Source organism: Nannobrachium achirus, assembly GCF_963921795.1.
Source record: "Nannobrachium achirus genome assembly, chromosome: 19".
NCBI classification, from domain to species: Eukaryota; Metazoa; Chordata; class Actinopteri; order Myctophiformes; family Myctophidae; genus Nannobrachium; species Nannobrachium achirus.
In genome coordinates, this window is record NC_137826.1 from 5,562,045 (window position 1) to 5,583,370 (window position 21,326).

The 21,326-nt window shown below is 42.7% G+C and overlaps 2 protein-coding genes across 10 annotated transcripts in view; one reads left to right on the plus strand and one right to left on the minus strand.

Annotated features, from left to right (window-relative positions):
* kctd16b (potassium channel tetramerization domain containing 16b) overlaps positions 1-21,326 on the minus strand; it is a gene marked incomplete at both ends in the record, with an annotated part of 267,642 nt that overhangs the window by 131,087 nt on the left and 115,229 nt on the right. The gene's annotated exons all lie outside the window — the stretch shown is intronic.
* LOC308305120 (uncharacterized protein) lies at positions 12,484-20,415 on the plus strand. Of its 3 annotated transcripts, XM_080749807.1 has the most exons (9): positions 12,504-12,619; positions 13,648-13,693; positions 13,846-13,913; positions 14,056-14,110; positions 14,216-14,289; positions 14,664-14,724; positions 14,900-14,982; positions 16,400-16,599; positions 18,179-18,317. In XM_080749807.1, exons 2-8 carry the CDS (start codon positions 13,649-13,651, stop codon positions 16,437-16,439), a joined length of 426 nt encoding a protein of 141 aa, XP_080605933.1. In that variant the 5' UTR covers positions 12,504-12,619; position 13,648; the 3' UTR covers positions 16,440-16,599; positions 18,179-18,317. The 3 variants fall into 3 exon arrangements, with proteins under 3 accessions (XP_080605931.1, XP_080605933.1, XP_080605932.1); XM_080749805.1 differs by having other exon boundaries at positions 12,484-13,693; XM_080749806.1 differs by lacking the exons at positions 12,504-12,619; positions 13,648-13,693; positions 13,846-13,913; ... (2 more) ...; positions 14,664-14,724; positions 14,900-14,982 and adding an exon at positions 18,834-20,415 and having other exon boundaries at positions 16,452-16,599; positions 18,179-18,343.

The window sequence follows — 21,326 nt, forward strand, 5'->3', positions numbered from 1 at the left end:
TGCTAATTGAACTCTGACATTGTAAAATTGCTTTCCACGCTATGACACCGAAGCTGTGAGTCGCTTCTATGCTGCAAAGTAAAGTTTTCCTGCGTTGTTAAGTGTGTGTATTTGCGTGCATGCGGGCGTGTGCACAACTCTCCGTCTCATTCTTTTACCCCTCTTTCATTCTCTCTCTCTCTCTCTCTCTCTCTCTCTCTCTCTCTCTCTCTCTCTCTCTATTTCTCTCTCTCTTGCACTGCACTTTGATGTGCCGGAGCGACTGTACGGAAAAAGGAGCTTGGCGCTCCGCCTCAGAAAGGCTTCAAGCGGGGCGGCGAGGCGTTTGAAGAGCCAAGGCAGGTCTACCTTAACTCATTAAAAGCCAACCCCGCGATGTCGCGGGAAAAGTAATAGAGTATCTATAGTGCCATCCACGCGATGTCGCGGGAAAAGTAATATATTACTGTAACGGCGAGTAAAAATACCTAGTACAATGGCCGACGCTCCGGAGACGAAATCCGCGCTGATTTGTCATCATCACGGCTCCACGAGCACACAATAGTCATCCCATAACATTGAGGTGGACGGCCGATCTCATCTTTAATGTCCATTATCTCAAAACTACACTTTAGAAGCTAGGATGGAGGCAGATGCTCGCTTATTTTACACAGTTATAAAAGCTCCCGGTCGGCCATTACACAACTCCACGTGGACACGCATCGGTTCCGGCGCACGATCCGATGACGTCAGACCGGAAGTACTTCCGGTCTAGACTTCTGGCCTTCAAAATAAGACAGCGGCCGTTAATGGGGCCGGGAGGGGGCACTCTGGACCCCCTAATCCGTTAATGTCCTGGGCTCAGAATGAGTTAATAATGTGTGGGTGTGAGCGCAGGAAACATGCTGCCTGCCTGGAAGAAAACCAATTGATTCTGTGATTTTAAAACCACACACACAAAAAAAAAAGAAGATAAGGAAAAAAGGAACTCAGTAGTTTGTGTCCCATTTTCTTTTAGCTGTTCTTTCTTACTGGGGGAAAGGTACATACTGTACTGTACAGTACGAATGGTATGCTTTTTTGTTTTGTTTTGTCAATCTCGTTAACCTCATAGAGACATACGGGCTCCTACAAATTCACGCCCCCTATTGTGACAGCGGCCCCACTTCGGGTAAGGGAGAACGGTGTACTGCACACAGATATAAAAAGCTAAATACCTCTTCCGCCGCTGCAGTTCATTGGAGCGACCCATCAAACTTGATAGGCAGAAGTGCGGAAGTGCCAAAAGCACGCTGCCACTCAAAGTGACTACTGGCCAATCGCAGTGCATGTTTTCCGGGACTTAAATTCAACCGAACGTCCCCTTCTGTGACACACGTGGAAGCGTCCACGCCTGCAGCCATACAGTCTTGGAAAAGTTGCCTATCAACCAATACGGACACCCCAGAGCCGAAGGAGGCGTCTACCTTTTTATGTCTATGGTAGCAGCGGTCAATGCAATCCTTATGAGAGGCATCGTGAAATACTGTAATTTTAGGATTATTTCGTTTTGAAAGGAAAATAAAAAAGCCAGAAGCCAGTCACAATACGCCACGTCATCGTTCAGACGGAAAGCTAATCATATTGTGTGACGTCAGTCGCATGTGCAGGACGGCCCCAAGCAGATTTTGTAGCCCGAGCACATCTTGTACCCACAACGCTACTTGTAGTGTCGGCGAGTGACCACCACATGCTGCCTGATTTCCTCTGGCATTATGTACAGATGTGCATTCCAGAACTTCACAAGCCCCGCCATTGGCAATTCATGGGCAAATCCCATACCTTTTCATGGAGAAATGGAGAAACATTGGCTTTTCAGGGGACTTTCAGGGAAGATCGGGGAAGAGTGAAGTTCATCTGTATGTGTATCTACAGAACTGTATTTATGTGTTCATATTATCCCTGTCGTTACCAAGTTTATAAGATAAGCAGTGATACAATGCGTGCACAGATGCAGCACCGCCATGAGAGAAACAGTTGAGGGCTGTAAAACCCAAATAGGCCTAAATGGAGGTTATTCTTTCCTTTTCATTTGGCCTGTGGTTTGCTAAATATTTCCTCCCCTGCAGAACTGACGAAGGTTTCTGGAACGGTCCCTCTGATGTGACTCAACTATAGGGTTACACATCTCCATTCAGAAACATTGCCATTCAGAAGGTTGACTTCCATACCTCAGTGGGGGTATTTCTGAATGGGGATGTTTCTAAGTGGGGGTGTTTCTGAATGGAGGTCTGCTCCCCAACTATAATAGGCACAAGGAAGGGACTACTGTATGTCTGGCATGTTTAGAACATTGACCATGACTCATTGCATTTGCATACTTCACATAACTTGTCCGGCACGGACCCTTTTCAATTTTTTGGCAGTTAAATCACGTCGCATTTTATTGCAAGTGCTGATTTGAAAAGTATGCCCCCCCAACGCAAGATATGTGTTTCAAGATTTTTTGAAAATACCAGATTAAAGTGGTTAAAACAGATTTTCGATGCTATTTTAATCCATTTAGCTGGGGACAGCCCTGGAGGAGCCCTGCTGCCGTGGGGCTCCCCGGACGCCACTTTGAGAAGCATTTATAGCTTCATCCTGATCCATCCATCCTCACAGGAGGAACAAGAAGCTTGTTCTGCTTGCTCAGTTCATTTCAGTTCAGTTTGGGTCACTTGAGTGCTTTCTGTCTGTCTCTTATACCCAACCCACCCAGACCAACACACGCACGCACACACACTCACTGGGGAGGGGTGGTGACCTTTCAAAGAGCATGGAGCTGTCACTGAGGAACGCTTCACACAATCTGTATTGCCGTCAGTCAAAGTGTTGCTGTTGCGTTAGTGTGTGTGTGTGTGTGTGTGTGTGTGTGTGTGTGCGTGCGCGCGTGCGTGCGTGCGTGTGTGTGTGTGTGTGTGTGTGTGTGTGTCCTGACTCAGTAGAGCAGAAGGCCCCTCCAGAGGGACTCTCACTGCCCCGACATCTAAAATCCTATATTAGGAAAACATGGCAGAACCCTCTTATCTCCATATTCTAACTTGTCGTGTTTTTTCGTAAATCAACGCCCGACTTGATCACGCCACAGCGTCACGCAAACGCGTCAAAAGTAGCAGATCTGCAAGCGTTTCGAGCTTGCAGATCTGCTACTTTTGCTGTTTTTGGAATTTGAACCCTGAAAAGTAACAATTTCAGGACATATTATGAGGTTTCCATGCCTGATGTGTGTACAAAGAAAGCACAGAGAGCTTCAACAGAGGAGAATGATGTTTATCAAATCGACGATGTCGGGCGGAAATTAAGAAAATATATAATGTTCCAATGTAGTTCTTAATTAGTCACAAGTTCTTGTTGATACTTTTCAATATATGTAAACCCCAACAGACTTCATCACGTTCAATAAAAAATATCCTATAAGCTCCATGCTACTTTTGTGTGACACAGATATTAATTTAGAAACATGGAGATACAAGGTTTCTGGCCAGACGCTGACGAAATGAAACATTAAGGGATATTAGCGGCGCTTATTGCATTAGGTTTTCAACGCATTAAGGTCAGCGTCTTTCCCCAGCGTCGGTTGCAGCAAGCGCTCGTGCCGAGTGCATGTGCACATATTGTGGCTGGCAGCCCACCGCCGCAAAGCAGCCTTCTGCATAATGAAGAGTGATGCTCTGCAAAATGCATGGTTAGTTGGCAGGTTGCCTTAATTAGCATCCTCTAACTCCCCAGATGTGCGTCTATAAAGCTTTCTGTTCTTGCTTGCTCCTCGCTGGTAATTGTGTTTTCTCCCAGTAAACCACCCCGAAACCCACTGCGAAGAGGCGAAGCAAGCAACCCACCCGGAGGCAAGGTTATGATAGCATTGAGTTTTTCGTTCGTTTTTTTAATGTTTATTGCCTTTTGACTTCATGTTTTCGACTTCGGTTTGGTTTCCATTTGGTTTTTTTAAGTGAATTTGCTGGTTATGCTTTGTGAAAATAAAATAGCGGATCTAGAGCTGTGAGATTGTAGATGGTGGAAATATACAGTATATTATTGACTGCTGACAAATACTAAAACTATAAGGACATTTTCTCTATGATTCTAGTTTTAGTAAGTTTTATAAACACAGGCTACAGTTGGTTGCATTTTATTTTCAAAGCCTCCTTTTTCTTTTTATTGGATTAACTAAAACATTTTCACTTCCCACTCTAGCCGATGGCGTCATCCATGCCCACATTTGGACAAAACATCTCCATTGACTTAACAATGGGTAACAGGGAGGTCCCCAGCTAATTGATTGGTAGCAATACACTTGTTACTATCAAAACCTCCACCGGTTGTCTGTCCGCCAGTCTGTCCGTCACGTCACACTTTTCCCCTACTCATATCTCCACCACCGTTGCCCCGATCCATGCCAAACTTTGCACAAACACTCCTTGGCTGCCAAACCACAACCCCTCATTCCTCACATGGTCCTCTTCTAGCGCCACCATGAGGCTGATTCTTTCAAGACAAAAATGTGGACACTGCTCCTACAGATTTTGCCCTAAAATCACGCAAAGCGCTACACAGTATCTCTACAGTCATGTAATCAAAATGCATCTTTCCCATCTAGCGCCACCATTTGGACGATTTTTGCAAAACACATTTTTGGACACTGCTCCTACAGATTTTGACCTAAAATCACGCATGCAGCGGTACACAGAAGTCATGTCATCAACATGGATCTGTTCCATTTCCCATATTCCCTCCTGATTGGTTACCATTGCCTTCTAAAGTTTGTCTATGCGACCTGACGGTCGCTTATCTCCCGATTTAGGGAGTCTTGTGGTACATGGCCTAATGTATATAATGCATAATATACTGGGGGTCCTTGAAGGAAAAATATAAATAAAAAGTGACAATTTTCGCTGCCATAGAACACGTGAACAAAAATAAGTTGGATTCTAAATTGAGAGTGAGCACAATAAATTTGGCTTACGCCGTATTCACAACTGCAGCGCTGATGCTAGTCCGCGACTTTAAAACGCAATGAATAGGCCTTGTCCCCGGTTATGAGTGACACAACCTGACGCCATTGTGTCAACAAGTGTGTCTGCTATCGAAGTGAGGATATGAACTGTATGGAGAAGAGCTGAATGTTGGGATTCGCCACTCCTTTAAAAATGTACGATTTAAACGAGCCACTGTATATGTGAAATGAATCAATACTGAGAAACCGGTACGTTGATATAAGCTGACAAACAACCTCCAGAAGTCATAGTTTGTGCATAATGTTTTATGACTTGCTCACAGCTACTTGACCATGAACCATACACTACATAAGACACTAGGGAAGGCTGTGAATGGCAAGTCAATTTATTTACCTGCATGTTCAAGGCTTCAGGAAGAAGCCAAAGGGGGGGTCAAATCCCCTAATTGGCTATATGCACACATTGCACAGCTAAGCAGCCATATTGGAGAGAAGTTGGGTCTCTTCTCAGTTCCTTCAAAGGTGTTATGTTACCAATGATTCTAATGAAGGCTCTGTTCCATTTCATGTAGCACAGGGGTTCTCAAAACTTTTATTTCAAGGACCCTCATTACTCTGAGGGTGTACAAATGGAACCAAGTGGACCCTTTTTACGATACTATAGTAAACTTTATTGTTCTTGTTTGGTGGTTAGAATACAATAAATTAACATGCTAATGTTTTGTCGTAAAAGGAGCATTGGCGACACTTGCTACTGATCATTTCAAATGGGAAAGCTTTCAAAAACATAGGAATTAATTAATTTCTTTAATATCTTTTTAAATCTACTCTTCTTTGTATTGTTCTCCTATGAGAGGGCAGATGTTCCCAATCACGATAGTTGATTAAGTACCTTTTTCCAGACGCTATTCCTCAATGCGGACAATAATGTTCATTAATAACATCACACTTAAAGTGTAATTAGTTGTCTTAGTTGGGTCATTTGCAGTTATAATGTACATTACACAGTATTTGATGATTTATCTGTTGTGAACGCACTGGGAAACTCATTATTAGTGTGTGTAACAGAGAGAGGTCCTCTGTTACTGATATTTGCACATAACCCTTATGTATTGACTATTTGCACAGCATGGACACTTTACATGTTTGCACAGCACATTGGCACTTTAATTGTAAATGCAATGTTGAGTGTAATGTTTAGTGACTTAGAGAAGAGCAATAGTATGTTGTTTTATTGTTGAGTATGATTGAATGCTTGATGTGTTGCAATAGATTGGGCTGGACCAAGTCAGGATGGCAGAGTGGGGTTGAGAAGTGCCTTTGTTATTGATGTGGGATTATAGTGTGAAAAGATTAAGTGATAATTATTGTTGTAGTAGCTTTTAAGAGTTCTGTAATGTATTGGGTTTGTGTGTTTAGATTATAGGTTTTCATGTATTTATATTTTAGAGTTGGACTACACCCCTCATAATGGAGCAGTCCAGGGCTCATTATCTCACCTGGCTATAAAAGGCTGCTGCCAGTGAACTGGGACTGGGAAGGCTAGACGCCACAGTGCTAATGAATGGACAATGATTGAATGTGTAGTCATTGGTTGGGGGAATACATGTCTGGTTAAGGCCTTAGCCACACAGAGCTGGATATTTCATATATCCCGGTTTTTCAGATATCCACATAGAAAAATATCTTGGTCCACACGACAAAGATATCTATGTCTAAAATAATCTGAGTCCCCATCCCCAGGCCTCCACTAGGGGGACAAGCACACACACAGTAAAGTCTTCAGAGATATCTGGGTTCTATGTCTACACGGATCCAGTGAATCGGATATTTTTCAATGTCTCCACTTATTTATCCGGTTTAAAAAATATCCAGCTTCGCGGCCAAAATATCCAGCTTTGTGTGGCTGCAAGCCCCAACATGCAAAATAGCTTCAGAAATATCCAGCTCCGTGTAGCCAGCACCAAGGCCTCGTACTGTATTCCAGCCAACAGACAACTTTTCCAACCATGGATAGTAGGCTAATGTTAGGCACGTTTTTTCCCCCTCCCCTTCCCAACAGCATCGGCCATTGCACTCTCTGGGGGTCAGAAACATTTGCTCATTGAAGACGTTTCATTTCACCATGATATTTGTCATGTCACAGTCTTGCACATTTGCATACTCTTTGCATTTTCACACAGTAATGCATCAAACCCGGGGTGACATAACTGCTACTGAAGGCCATTTCATGGGCACTGTAAATGGCAGACTGGTACTTCTTCCTGAACTATTTCACCGAAGGAGTCGCTCCAGAAATAATAGACAGTGAGACAGACGGACGGACAGATGGATAGACTGTACTTCCCACTATTCCTCGTCACACCTCTCAACTAGCAAAATGTGTTTTTGCCGCCACCAGCTTGTCTTTAACTCAGGCACATAATTCTCTCAGAGCGCACACGGGTGAAGCGAATGCAAGCTAATTAAATATCCTGTAAACATTTGACTTGAAAGCTCCTTTGTGTGCCGCGTCCCAAGCAAATAAAATCCTGTGACAAGCGGCACGAGACGCCGTAATGAGACGCCTCTCTCTCCACTGTCTTTCTCCGGTTTATAACTCTGGTGTGTGCTGTAAACAAGCTTGATAAAGGAAGAGAAAAGAAAAGGAAAAAAGAAGGCTCCTATTGTTGTCTGACTGAGTGAAATTGGAGGTGAAAAAACGTTTTTTTTTTTCTTCACCTTTTGTCCATGAGAACATTCCTGGGTCTCCATCATTACGGAACAGTAGAAAATGACTGTGTGTGGCTGGCTGGGAGCTAAGGTCAGTTTCTTTAGAAAACTCTGTTCAGCAGGTGGGGTGAATGAATGGCTAGTATGCTGCCGACCATATGCTTTCAGTCAGTGTCTCCGGTTTCATTCCAGATGGAGCCACGTGGTATGCGTTGCATGTCTTCACTCTTCTATCTAAAGAAAAGAAAAAAACCTGCTTGAAGAAAATGTCTTTTATAGTTTTTATCAAAAGTCTAGACTCTAGCCTGTCAGACAAGAGGTATGCCAATGTTGCCCAGCACATACACGGCATATAGCCCATACTGTAGCTTGGAATGCCATAATATCCATATGGGAAAATAATTTGTCCACATTATGTCCAACTTAAAGTTGTACCATGTAACTTTTTTTATAAAACAAATCTTAAAATTGTCCTAACTCTTAAATCGCTAAAGTTTTAGAACACCCACTTATGGAGTGTTTTTTGTCTCATTAACTCTTATACTGCTTTGAACGTTCCTGTTCGCCCCAATCCTCCAGGGACCTCTGTGCCAATACGCCCGTTCGTTCGTTTGATGTTTTTTATGGATTATGATAAAAGTCGTCCTTGCGCAACTTTTGAATGCATAATTGGTCGTCTGTGTCATTTTGAGGACAGCCGGAAACCTTTCATAAAAAAAAAAGTAAACAGACTGTCCTGGCTCCGCCTGCCCAGAGCGACTAGCTGCCAGGGGCGTCAATTGGGTATGGCAGGGGTATGCAGCTGCCATACCTTGACAGGGGGAAATAATAAAAATGTACTTTTCATCGTGCCTGTTGCTAAGGTATGGCAACATGACTGGTGTCTTCACCAGACACCAGTCATGTTGCCATACCTTAGCTTGTTCTGAACTGACGCCACTGCTAGCTGCTAGCAGCATTGAGGGACTATATTGTTTTATGCATCGGGCTGTTAGTAGAGAAAGAGAGAGAGAAACGTTGGTAAAAGCGATCATTTTGTCGGAAATCAGTTGTTTTATAGTATTAGTAGTATAGTAATTGTAGTAGGTAGTAGTATTTAGCAGTACTAGAATATTGAGATGTATTAGGCCAACTCAGCCTCAACTTGCTGGTATCATTCCGCCGAAGTGCGACCCAACCCCCCCTGACCGATAGAAATAAACTTTGTTAGAATTAGGATTACACAACCTACCCGTGTTGGTGACCCAGGACCAGCGCCCATGGTGGTGGTGGTCGTGATGATGACGATGATGATGATGATAATGATGATGAAGAAGAGAAAAAGATCACTGTAGCCATTGTTATTGAAGATAAAAAGATTGAAGAACGTAGGACGTCATCCGCTCCCGACCGGATCAAAAGCCCGAAATTGGAAGCGATCCCAGACTAAGATGGTGCCAGTCGCGAAGAACCGGGGTCCAAAAATGGATCAAGAGCCTCGTGATATTGTGGAAACCGATCCCGACGGAGCTCGACCCCCGTGTAGGATGGATCCCCCCGCCCGGGGGCTCACATCGCCGCAGCAGCAGAGACCCATGTACCGCCGCGAAAAGACGGACAAACTGGGCGATTTGGCCAATGAAGAATGGCTTCCGCGTAGAGACCCCTCGGAGAACAGAGGCCACGATTCTACTGTCCAAAGTAAGACTTCCAATCCAGTGCATGTATGTATTGTATAGTTGTACTGTATATAGTTGTATACTGTGTGATAACAGAGCATCCGTGTGGAACTGGAAGCCTGGGATGGGGGGATGGTCAGTGGGTAACGGTTTTCCATTGCGACGTGTTGCCACTCCGACATTGGGATCCGGTCTAGAGCCCGCCTACTGCATCCGGCTATTTACACGTACACATACATGCAAGAAATGTTTCCGTATCCGGACCGGATCAGTAACTTGATCCAAGCAGTTAGGATCCACGTGCTTTGTTTGTTTTTGTCGCTACTCAGGACACACGTCACGTGGAGTTCCTATCACGCGCGTGCACGTACCGCGTGTAGTGTACGTGCACTGCACAGCCTACTAAGATTATTTGATGGGAATTTAGGATTTATTGGCTTAGTTTGTGTGTGCGTGCGTACGATGCGTGTGTGTGTGAGAGAGAGGGAGAGGTTTCTTTTTATCGTCATCATCATCATCATCATCAGTAGCTGATGATGTAGCTTTTCAGTTCAATTCAAAGGAGCTTTATTGGCATGAGAAAACATACGTTTACATTGCCAAAGCAAGTGTTACAAATAAAAACTGTTGAAAATGGGGAACATAGTTGGAGGGAGTACAGCTTTGTGTAAACAGAGCTATGTTGCATTGTGACATTTTATATAGGTATACAGGGTATAAAGGGAATTTCACTGTGACAGTAAATGCATGGTAACTATTTACTATAACTGCATTTTATGTTATATATGAACTTATTGTAAGTCATTTGCTAAATGTCAAAATTGTAAATTGATTTGTTTAGATATAAACTATTTGATATTTTCCTGGCTATGATTTTAGATGATGAGTCGACGATGATGATGAGCCTACTTCTTCATTTCCACATCGTGGTCGTCCAAGGACAAGGATAGGTAAAGAAAAAACAAACTTTTTTCTGTAAATCAGACTTAGCACCATGCACATGCTCACATAGACATCAAAGGGGGCTTGAGCCCCTGCCCTTTTATCCATCTGTAAAAAGTGCCCTCTCCAGACCATGAATGCTGTTTTTACATAATTACTATATATATATATATATATATATATATATATATATATATATTTGTGTGGTAAGCAGGAAGTGCATAGAATGTTAGAGAGGCAGGGGTTGACATTTCTAAAACGGCCTTTTGATGAAAATAGTAGGCCCCCAACCTCCACGCATTCTGCTGTGACGCGTTGTGAGCTTGAAGGTGTACTATTTTTCATGTATTTTATAGTAATTATGTATTTGTATAATTTACAGATCGACCATGGGCTCGTGTACGAGTCACACAAGGATGTGTGTGTGTGTGTGTGTGTGTGTGTGTGTGTGTGTGTGTGTGTGTGTGTGAGAGAGAGGGCGTCACGCATTCTGCTGTGACGCGTTGTGAGCTTGAAGGTGTACTATTTTTCATGTATTTTATAGTAATTATGTATTTGTATAATTTACAGATCGACCATGGGCTCGTGTACGAGTTCAGCAGACCCGGTGGAGCCCTTCCGGAGGAGCCTGGCTGGAGTGAAACAGAATGGAGCCCCAGGCCCTGTGCAGGCTGAATGACACACACGCACGCACGCACGCACGCACGCACGCACGCACACACACATATACACTCTGTAGACATGTAGTGTCACAGTGAGATAAAGAGAACCCTGAAAGCTGAAGCAGGATTCAGGCTGAAGCTCATGTCACTGTGTCAATGTTCTGCACTGCTCTTACTACTGCTCTTACTTCTCTTACACACTAAAAGTGTGTAAAAAGACACTTTTTCTTGTTTTTATTTTTTTGAATTTGTTTGTAAACAACCACTGATCATAGGTGTGATGTTACTGAAGCCAACAATAAAAGGCTAAAGAGAGATTTCTGCCTGAAAATGTATTCTTCACAAAAATGCATTTTTCTCAGCTTTATGTTCTCAAAGAGCTGTTTTTAGGCCACATTCTGCAGCTTCTAGCTAATGAACAGAACAAGATAAAAGCTCGAAATCTTTTTCTGTTGCAAAGTAGACATTCTATTCTACGTTGCCATATAATTGTTGTCTTTATAGTCGAAACCAAATTTCTCCAGTAGGCCTTCAAAGATGAGCGACAATTCTCAATTTAGCTGGCAGTGGATGGAGCTTTTTGTTCAATTCTGTGGCAGTAAAAGAGTTAATACTCAATCAAAAAAAAAAAATCGAGAGAGAAAAAATAAAAACAGAGCAAAAAACTTTATGTCAAAAGCAAACAAATAAAAATCGAGAGAGAAAAAATAAAAACAGAGCAAAAAACTTTTATCCAAGCAAAATAAAAAGTACAGAGATAAAAAAAATAAAAACAGAGCAAAAGAAATGTAACCACAAGCAAAAAAAATAAATGTCCAAGCAAAGAAATTCAAACAGCAATCAAAAAATATATAATTGCAAGCAAAATTATAATTATAATACTAATAAAGAAAAAAGAAATCGAGAACAAAACTTTTAAACTCAATATTTGCAAGCAAAATAATAATAATAATATGAAGAAAAAAACTTGAGAACAAAACTTTTAAAACTAAGCAAACATATTTAAAAATAAATCAAGCAAAACTTTTGTGTGCTAAAACAAATTATTTGAATGTGTTTTTCCAGTTTGTGAAATAAAGTTATTTTTTGCTTTTTTTTTTTTTTTTTTACTTTTTTTTTCTAAGTTTTTGGTCTCGAATTTTTTTTCTTTGTTTGCGATTCATTTTCTGCAAGTTCAAGGTCAGGAGGCGTGTCCCAGAGCCTTCTTCATGTAACACGCCTCTCCATTGGTCTCTCGGGGTCTGACCGGGTCTGACCGGGTCTGACGGACAGGGCACTGCTGCCGTGTGCTGCAGTAGAGATGGGATTTATGGCTCTTTGAAGTGAGCCGGATCTCTGGGATCCGTTCCTTTCAAATAGCCGTTCAAAAGACTGGCTCATTCGAGTTACTAGTTACTTTGTAGATTCTGATCATAATTACAAATAACTTCAACCCTATACATGTTTTCCCACCACTGTTTCATTAGAAAGGAACGGCTCGGCGCTCGCTACTGTGAACCGAATCATATCGTTCATTTCAAAGAGCCGTTCAAAAGACTTGATTCGTTCGCGAGCTTCCCACCTTTACAGCTAATAGAGCTATGCTAGGCTAGGCTAGCGTTGCTGCTGCTTGGACCCCACGCAGCCTCCACCGCCGCTTAATTCGACTCCAGACGAGTCCACAGTCCACTCTCCACACAGAGAGTCGATGCGTAAGTATGATTTTAGTTGGTTCGCTTTAACTTTATCACATTAAGTTGACTTTATTTCGTTAAATGATAGTTTTTACAGTTGGCCGCTGGCGCTGCATGTGCGCTGAAACACATGTGTAGCAGGTGCCGTCTTCGCCCCGTGTGTTGTTGCAAACTTTACTAAACTTATGTTGATAGAATAGTTCTTCTGGAAACCCAGTATTAGTACTGAACATAATCACGACGAAGTTCTGCTGCTGTACACTGTACAGTAAGGACCATACCATACACTGTAATCACCATAACCAACGCAAACTACACTGTACCATAAAACACTGGTTCCCAAATGCCCCCCGGGGTCCCCCAAATGCCATTAAATGGGGGCCTAATGCATTTCAAACTGGAACCAAGTGGACCCTATCATTTTTGCTTTTCTGTTAAGCATCTGTGCTTCGTTTTCCCCCTTTAAAGCACTTTGAGCTGCATTTCATGTCATGAAAGGTGCTATACAAATAAAGTCATTGATGATTATTATTATTAATCCATTTGTAGACTTTGTTAATGTAATTAAGCGATGTTAATCGTTTTTACAATACAAGTGTGGATCCTAGAGGTACCATTTAATGGTGGTCCATACTAGCCTATTGCATGTCAAACTGGAACCAAATGGAGGCTAGCCCATTTGTACACTCAGAATTAAAATAACGTAGATTTTACAATATAAATTGTGATCCTAGAGGAAGAAATATCCTTAAAAGGGGTCCATAGACTAATGCATGTCTAACTGGGGGCCCTTGAAATGAGAACCACTGCTAGAGTCGTGAAAACCTTCTCTAATGGGGGTCGCTGGCATATCTTTTCAAATGGGGTTCCACAGTCTATTAAGTGTCAGTTTGGGGGATCTTTATTCTTGACATGAAAAGGTTTGAGAACCACTGCCCTATAAAAGTGCCTACTGACAGTCTTAACCAAAACGCTTTCGTAGCCATGCCATGTATGTATTATGGTCTTGCCTTTTCGACAATAACTTTTCCTTGTATCCATGGCAGAATGCAGAACCGACCAGGAGGCAGTGTCAGACCACCCCAGGCTTGGGTATGGATAATGTATTCATTCACACATACATCTGCTCATCATGTGTTCCTAGTGGGGCAACAGAGACTGTAACTAATCATGCATGGGTTTTATGCTCTGTGCTCTCATTGTAACAATTTTAATTAACCGTAGTGATTTGACTGTCATTCCAGTTTGACGAGCAGCCAACCCATAGCGGAGGCAACCGGCCTGTGCCTGGTCACACTCCTCCGATGCACAGGTAAAGATACGCAATGTTGCTATACGGAAAGTACTTGCTATGAATTTCATTTAATGGCTTAAGCTTTCTTAATAGCATTAGTGTTAATTAGTGTGCTGTGCAGACGTGACCCATGAAAAGTTCTCATTTTGTCTCCTTCCAGAACGCAGATGAAGCCAGGAACGACACAGCCGGGCAGAGTCAGACCACAGGCTTATGTAAGGACAGGTCATAGTTGGGCAACAGAGACAAATTATAGTTATGCGTGAGGCTGTTGCATCGTTCTAGTTTAATTAACCTATGCGACTTAATTGTCATTCCAGCTTGATGAGCCATCAACTAGTTACGGCCTAAGCGGGGCCAACCGGCCTATGCCTGGCCACACACTGATGCACAGGTAAAGATCAAGCTGTTTGTACAATGTTGCTATACAGAAGTGCATTTAATGGCTTAATGACTTTTTTTCTATTGATTACTTATGCCTTGCAGACATGGAGTTCAATTGTATTATTTGTATTTGTCACATTCTTAAGACAAAAATAAAATTGTTAGAATGAATTTCCCCCCTTTGATTCCGGATGGGGACCCGAATGTCCTAGGAATGTGACAAATACAAAAAATGCTATTGTCTCCAAGCCATGACTAAAATCTTATTTCGGGGGTGAACTACTCCTTTAAGCATTCTTAACAGCACTAGACTAGTGTTAGTGTGGGGGGGTGGGGGGTGGGGGGGGGGCCTTTACAACAACTTCTCATTTTGTCTCTGTGCAGAACGCAGATCGAGACTGGATGGCCACAGGTACCGCCGGCCAGTGTCCGACAACAGCCGCAGGTAAGGATAATGTGTTCATTCACACTGTGACTTAGGCCTGTGGTGTCCTAGGGATCATATTGTGGCAACAGAGACAAAATCTAAATCAGCGTGAGGCTGTCACTCGGCTTTATGCTCTGTGTTCTCTTGTTGACAGCATTTGTATTAACCGTTAACAACGTAACTGTCATTCCAGTTTGACAAGCAGTCACCTGCTGACATTCGGCGCCTCATGTCAACGATCAGAGCCAACCAGCCCCAGCATTCTGAGATGCAGAGGTAAGGAAATCAAACTGATTCTAGTCTTATACAATTTGCTATAAATGCATTTAATGGCCTAGTCATTATTAACCAATTTAAACCCGGAAACCCTATATAACTATAACTAAACCCTATATAACCAGTAAGACTCCCTAATCGGGAGCAAATAGGGCAAAAATTTGTTTTTCCAAAATCTTCTTGATCCATGTTGATGACATGCTGTGTAGGGATTTTCGAGATTTTAGGGCAAAATCTGTAGGAGTTACGGCATTTTATGTGAGCTGCAGTGGAGGGGGTCCTCCACTGGGGGCGCCACCACTTTTGCATCCGTTCTAGAGCACCAGGAGTGGGTGGTCCCCAGGAATTCCCCGTGAGCAGCCCCGTTGGGGTGGTCATTTGGTCATTTTTGCACATTTGGTCATTTTTTACACCTGGGGGTCCCCCAGGGTCCTGGGGGTCCCTGGAGCTCCGGGGGTCCTTGGAGGTTGTAGTTTGGCAGGTAAGGAGTGTGTGTGCAAAATTTGGCATGGATGTTGTGGAGATATAAGCAGGGCAAAAGTGTGACTGACTGACTGACTGACTCACTGACAGACGGACAGCCGGTGGAGGTTTTGGTAGTAAATGCGACCTACGGTCGCAACTAACTATTGTCTATGGAGCTGGAGCTACTCTCTTGTTCCAAGCTAAGTCCTCCCCCATGCGGGATCTCACCATATCTGTGTAGACAACACCCTGGTGACGTCGGTTCCATATCTGTAGACAAAACCCTGGTTACATCACCTAAAGCTCTCCAATTGATCCAAAATGCCACAGCACGATTGGTCTTCAACCAACCAAAGTTTTCACTTCTCCCCCCTTCTCCGGTCCCTCCACTGGCTTCCGGTTGCTGCCCGCACAGAATACAAAACACTGATGCTGGCCTTCAAATCCTTGAAAGGTCTGACACCTCCATAACTCCAAAGCCTGATTGAACATTACAACCCCCTTAGTGCACTCAGAACAGCCAACACAGGGATACTGACAGCACCAGCACTAAAAACCGCAGGACAACGATCCACTCGTCCTAGGCTTTTCGCCCTATTGGCCCCCAAGCTGTGGAACAAACTCCCAGCTGCACTTAGAACTCCAGACTCATCCCTAAATTGTGCCATGATCTTAAGACTCACCTATTCACACTCCACCTTAGCCATCAGATTTGCCTAATATTTCTCTGCATTTGTTATATGATGATGTTGTATTACCTGCTTGTTGTCCAACTGTTTTCCTTGATTAGCCTATGATTTCTTTGCATCTGATGTATGTAGACGTATTACCTTGCTTATTGTAAGTCGCTTTGGATTAAAAGCGTTTGCTAAATGCTTAAATTGTAAATTGTGCATTATATAGCAACATATATTTTGTTATCTTTTGAATGTGTGTGTGTCTCTCTCGGCAGGAGGAAAACAGTCCTTATACATAGTTCCTCTTCAAGATGAGTTGGACCTTACGCCGCTGGCACTTGATGCACCAGAATTCGCCATATTCGCCATGATGCCAAAGGTGAAATGCAAGCATTGCTCCACTTGCATGCCGCTTCATGAGTTGGAACCGCATGATAAGGAGTGCAAAGGAGAGTCATCTCACTCAGAAACTCCGGTAAGAAAAATTCACACTTTACCCCAGGCTTGTGAGAACAAAGCTGTAAAAAGTTGACATCTGCTTCTGACTGCAATCTGTTTCTGTTCACGGATGACTCGGCTCTCCTAGTCTCAGGCAGAGATATATTGCAGGTTGAAAAGGCCCTTAGACAACATACTCTCAATTCACCAAGGTAAAACTGAATGTATCCTCTTTGGATCTAGTCAGAAACTTTGAGAACTTCATAATTAAAGTAGGTGACACTGTGATGGCAAGAAAAAAAAACATCTGCTACCTGGGTTGCATCCTGGAGGCTAACCTATCCAGTGAAAAACTGACTACCAAGGTAATCAATAAAGTCAACCAACAAATTCCTTTTTTTGCAAAGGGTTGCCCCGCTGATCAATATTAAATCTCGAAAGACCCTAGGAGGTGCTCTTATTGGGGCCCTCATTGATTACGGAGTCCTTGTCTGGTATCACGATGCCCCAGCTGCCTTAAAGTTAAAGCTCCAAACAGCTCAGAACAAACTAATTAGGGTTGTGCTTGGTCTTCCTCCTCTGGCCCACCTTACCGATCATCACCACGAAAACGTGGGATGGCTGAAAGTAGCTGACTGAGTACAGCATCTTGCAATGGGCCTGGTGTACAAGATGCACTACACCTCCAAGATACCCTGACAAACTACTTCCTAAAGGTCAAGGATGTTCACGATCACAACACCAGAGGCAGCTCCACTAATCATCAACGTAGATTTAAGACTAAACAAGGCTCTAACTCGTTCTCCTGCTATACCATCAACATGTGGAACGCCCTTCCACAAGCCTTAAAGGAAAGCAAATCCCTAGCCTCCTTCAAAATTGGTATGAAAAGTCACCTTCAGACAGCTGCTACCCGTGACTTGTAAATTGACTAAGCCCCCATGCTCCCCCCACCCCTTTTTCCTGCCTTTTTATTTGATGTTATGCTCTTTCTGCTTTTGGAATTGATGTTATCCTAGATAAAGTACTATGTTCTATCCGTCTGTCTTTCAATGTAATATGAGATACTTAAAGCAGGCAATCCTTTTTATATTAAACAACTTGAACCCTAGTGGCCATATTCTGATAACTGTAGCCAAAAATAGCAGATCTACAAGCTCACAACGCCTTGCGCTGCGGGGCGTTATGAGCTTATAGATCGGCTATTTTCGGCAAAGAGGTTTTGTGTAGAGGGGAAAAAGGGCAAACTAAGTAGAGTAAAAGGTAAAGTTTATTAGCTAATGACAGCTCAAGTGGTAAAATATCTGAAAACACAAACTGACATGAATCCAAAATACACTGATTGTGCTGTCAAACGATGAAACTATATGGAATCTATGAAAAGGTTGTGGGGGTCCCTGCTTCATCTCTTAACCAAGGGGTCCTTGGCCTGAAAACATTGTAGACCCATGACTTAAAGAGTGGTTCCTGTGGAAATGAGCCGTAGAGCTTTCTAGGATCTCCTTTTGGTTGACCTTGTACTTGTACCAGTGTACCAGCAAACACATTCTTCAATCAACCAACCAGTTCTTAACCGACATTAACAAATCTACACTTAACATTTACTGTTCACTCAGGATGAGGAGGAGGATGAAAATGAGGTGGTTTGCATGCAAGAGTCCAGACCATGTACCCCTGTAGAGTCACCTGCTGCTCAAGGACCTTGTGTTGGGGAACCGGGGACCAGACCAAGTGCTGCTGAAGGTGTACCAGGGCCCAGTGGGCAACAGCTCCTTGCACAGGTACATTAAAAACACATTCCTTTCCAGCAACACTCCAGCAACACAATACCCAAGCAGCCTTTTTTTCATCAGAATTCCCCACAAAGAAAAACAAATGATTCTATCTACTATCTATCTCTATTAAAATACAAGAAGCATGCCACAATGGAGTATACTCCTACACTAATAGGGGTAGGCATATACGTGAGAAAATTAATGACAAATTATTGCTGCCTACTGTACTGTGTATGCATATGCGTGTGCGTGCTGTGCAAAATTTGGAACAGTAGGGCTCACGTGAAACTATACGGTGTGTGCCAGATAGTGATCTGTAACCGTTCTGTGTTGTCTGGCACAGTAATTTGTATTTGTACTATTGGTACAATTGGTCTTGTCGAGCAGATACATTGTAGTATTTATTGGCATTAACCAAATTGTTTTTATTTTAAGGTTTGAAACTTGTTCTTTTAGAAGATGATTCTGAACTCTCTTCCTTCTCATCCTTTCTAAGATGCAGAAGACGTGCCTGCAGGAGATGGAGATACATGCTGAGATCCTGGAGTTGGCTGGAAACGCTGCCTGTGACAACAAGAAGACCCGTATCATCCCCTGTCACCTCCAGCTGCCTGTTGGAACGACAAGGATCTCAAGCAGCTGGGTGGAATGACCATCGCTCAGGGTGGTGTGCTGCCCAACATCCAGGCTGTTCTTCTCTCCAAGAAGACGAGAAATCCACCAAGAAATAAATCCTGTACCTAGAAATAAATGCCTCTGTGTCCTTGTTGTCAGCTTTCCCTGATGAATAATAATATTCTTGTTGACACAACTTGACAGACACCACATGTTTATTCTCCAGTTGTAATCTACTATTTTTGCTATTACTCATAATTGTCACTTTGGGGTTCTGTTTTTATATTGATATTTATGTTTAACTTTATATTGTATTAGTACGGCAGCCACTGATGTGACAATACCTCTATTACAAAATAGACTACTGGAAATGTCTTGGACCCAGAAACGTTTTCTATACATAGGCGTATTTTGAGAAAATGGGCCTGTTGTGGAATTCTGGATCAATCAGTAATCGATAAGGCAAGTAGGAGACCAGACAATATTCTATGTGGTGATGGTTATGCTTTTTGTACATGATATCATGGGGAGAAGTACAATAACACATGTCAGTGGTACGGTAGTTCTGCCAAGAGAACAGGGGAGAGATCATAGTTCTACTGTTACTGTAGCTGCTTCCATGGACTGGCTGAACCATATAACAAGATAAGCTGTTCCAAAACAATAGCTATGAGGCATATTGGAGACAACTAGGCAACCTACTGTACCAAATATAATGTATTGTAGAAGTATTATAATTGAAGGTAAATATAGAGGTTAGATATAAGCAGCGATATTATTGCTTCTGCAGGCCCCTGGCACCACCATGCAAAAGGATTCCCCTGAAGCATTAGTTCTCAAAGTGGCTTCTGGGGACACCCAGGTGTCCTTGTGGGAGTTCCAGCAGGTCCCCAGCTAAATGATAGTTAGGAACCAAATGGATCCTTATGGGTCTGTAACTCGGAGTGTACTGCTTCTACAATATAAATCTGGGTCTCGGGGGATAGAATGCCATTAAATGGGGTCCATAGCCTAATGCATGTAAAATGGGGGTCATTGAAATTAAAATGGTTGGAAATCAGACAAATCTTCTCTTACGGGGGTCACTGGCATATTTTTTCAAATGGGGGTCTGTGGGCTAAGACTTATTTATACAAAGTCAAAATACAATGAAATACTTCCTCAGCATTATACACACAAAAACATGGTCATAGAGGTCACCTTAGCTGGAAGATCATTTGTCACTTCTACCTCCTAATATTAAAATATTCAAAACATGCCACTGTCATTAAAACTTAATTTAAGGTTTTAAAATACCTGCTAGATGGTCATAGGAATTATAGATATGCATGTATTTTGAGATAATCATGCATTATAATGTAGCATACCCTACATATAAAGTGATCTTATTCTGAAAATTGTTCCAAAGCCAGCAACGGTCAGCAGTTCAATTGTTATCAAGGCATTGAATGTCTTAAAACCACAAAAAGTATACCCAACGCATACCACACTTGGTTCTGTTCAAAGTGTATTTGCCATGAAGTGGCTAATTATGCTTATCATGCTCAACTCTTAACTCATTTTGTGCCCGCGATTTTCGGTCGCAATGATGTCCAGAGTGCCTCACGCAGGCTCCATCCGCTTGCACTCTCTTATTTTGAAAGCCAGAAGTGCCACAGCGTGATCACTTCCGGTCTGACGTCATCGGGTCGTGCGCCGGAACCGATCATTGTTTACGTGGTGCCATGCTGGATTGCAATGGAGCGTTTATACATGTGTTATATAAGCGAGCATCTGCCTCCATCTTCGCTTCTAAAGTGTTGTTTTGAGATAATGGACATTAAAGATGAGATCGGCCGTCCACCTCAATGTTATGGGATGACTATTGTGTGCTCGTGGAGCCGTGATGATGACAAATCAGCGCGGATTTTCGTCTCCGGACATCCGGCCATTCTACTCGGTAATGTACTCAACGTTACAGTAATTTATTACTTTTTGCGCGACATCACGCATTCGGCACTGTAAGTACTCTAGTACTTATTGCGTGACATCACGCAAACGGCACTAGATGAGTTAACACAGTGGAATCTATTTTGGTAATAGAGGTATGGTCACACGCCATCCTACTGTACAGGGCATTGTGCCCCTCAAACCAATGGCAAGACCTGAGGCCACAGTGGCCTTAATGCCCCAGCTGACTGTAGCACTTCCTCTTTCTTGTCAAGTACAGTAGACACCAGTGTCTCCTTCTTGTCATGTAGACATGTAGAGTCTTTTGTTGAGATTCTGAAATCTTAACACATGGATCAGATTGTAAATACCACCATTTATCTATTTCACTGCAGATTACAGTAGGTTATCATTCCTAACCCTTAAATTCAACAAATTATTTCAA

Coding starts and splice junctions, on each gene's coding strand:
- LOC308305120 (XM_080749805.1), top strand. CDS start 13,514: ATGAAAAGGTTTGAGAACCACTGCCCTATAAAAGTGCCTACTGACAGT. Junction 13,694..13,845: donor TCAGACCACCCCAGGCTTGG/GTATGGATAATG, acceptor CTGTCATTCCAG/TTTGACGAGCAGCCAACCCA. Junction 14,983..16,399: donor CAGCATTCTGAGATGCAGAG/GTAAGGAAATCA, acceptor CTCTCTCGGCAG/GAGGAAAACAGTCCTTATAC.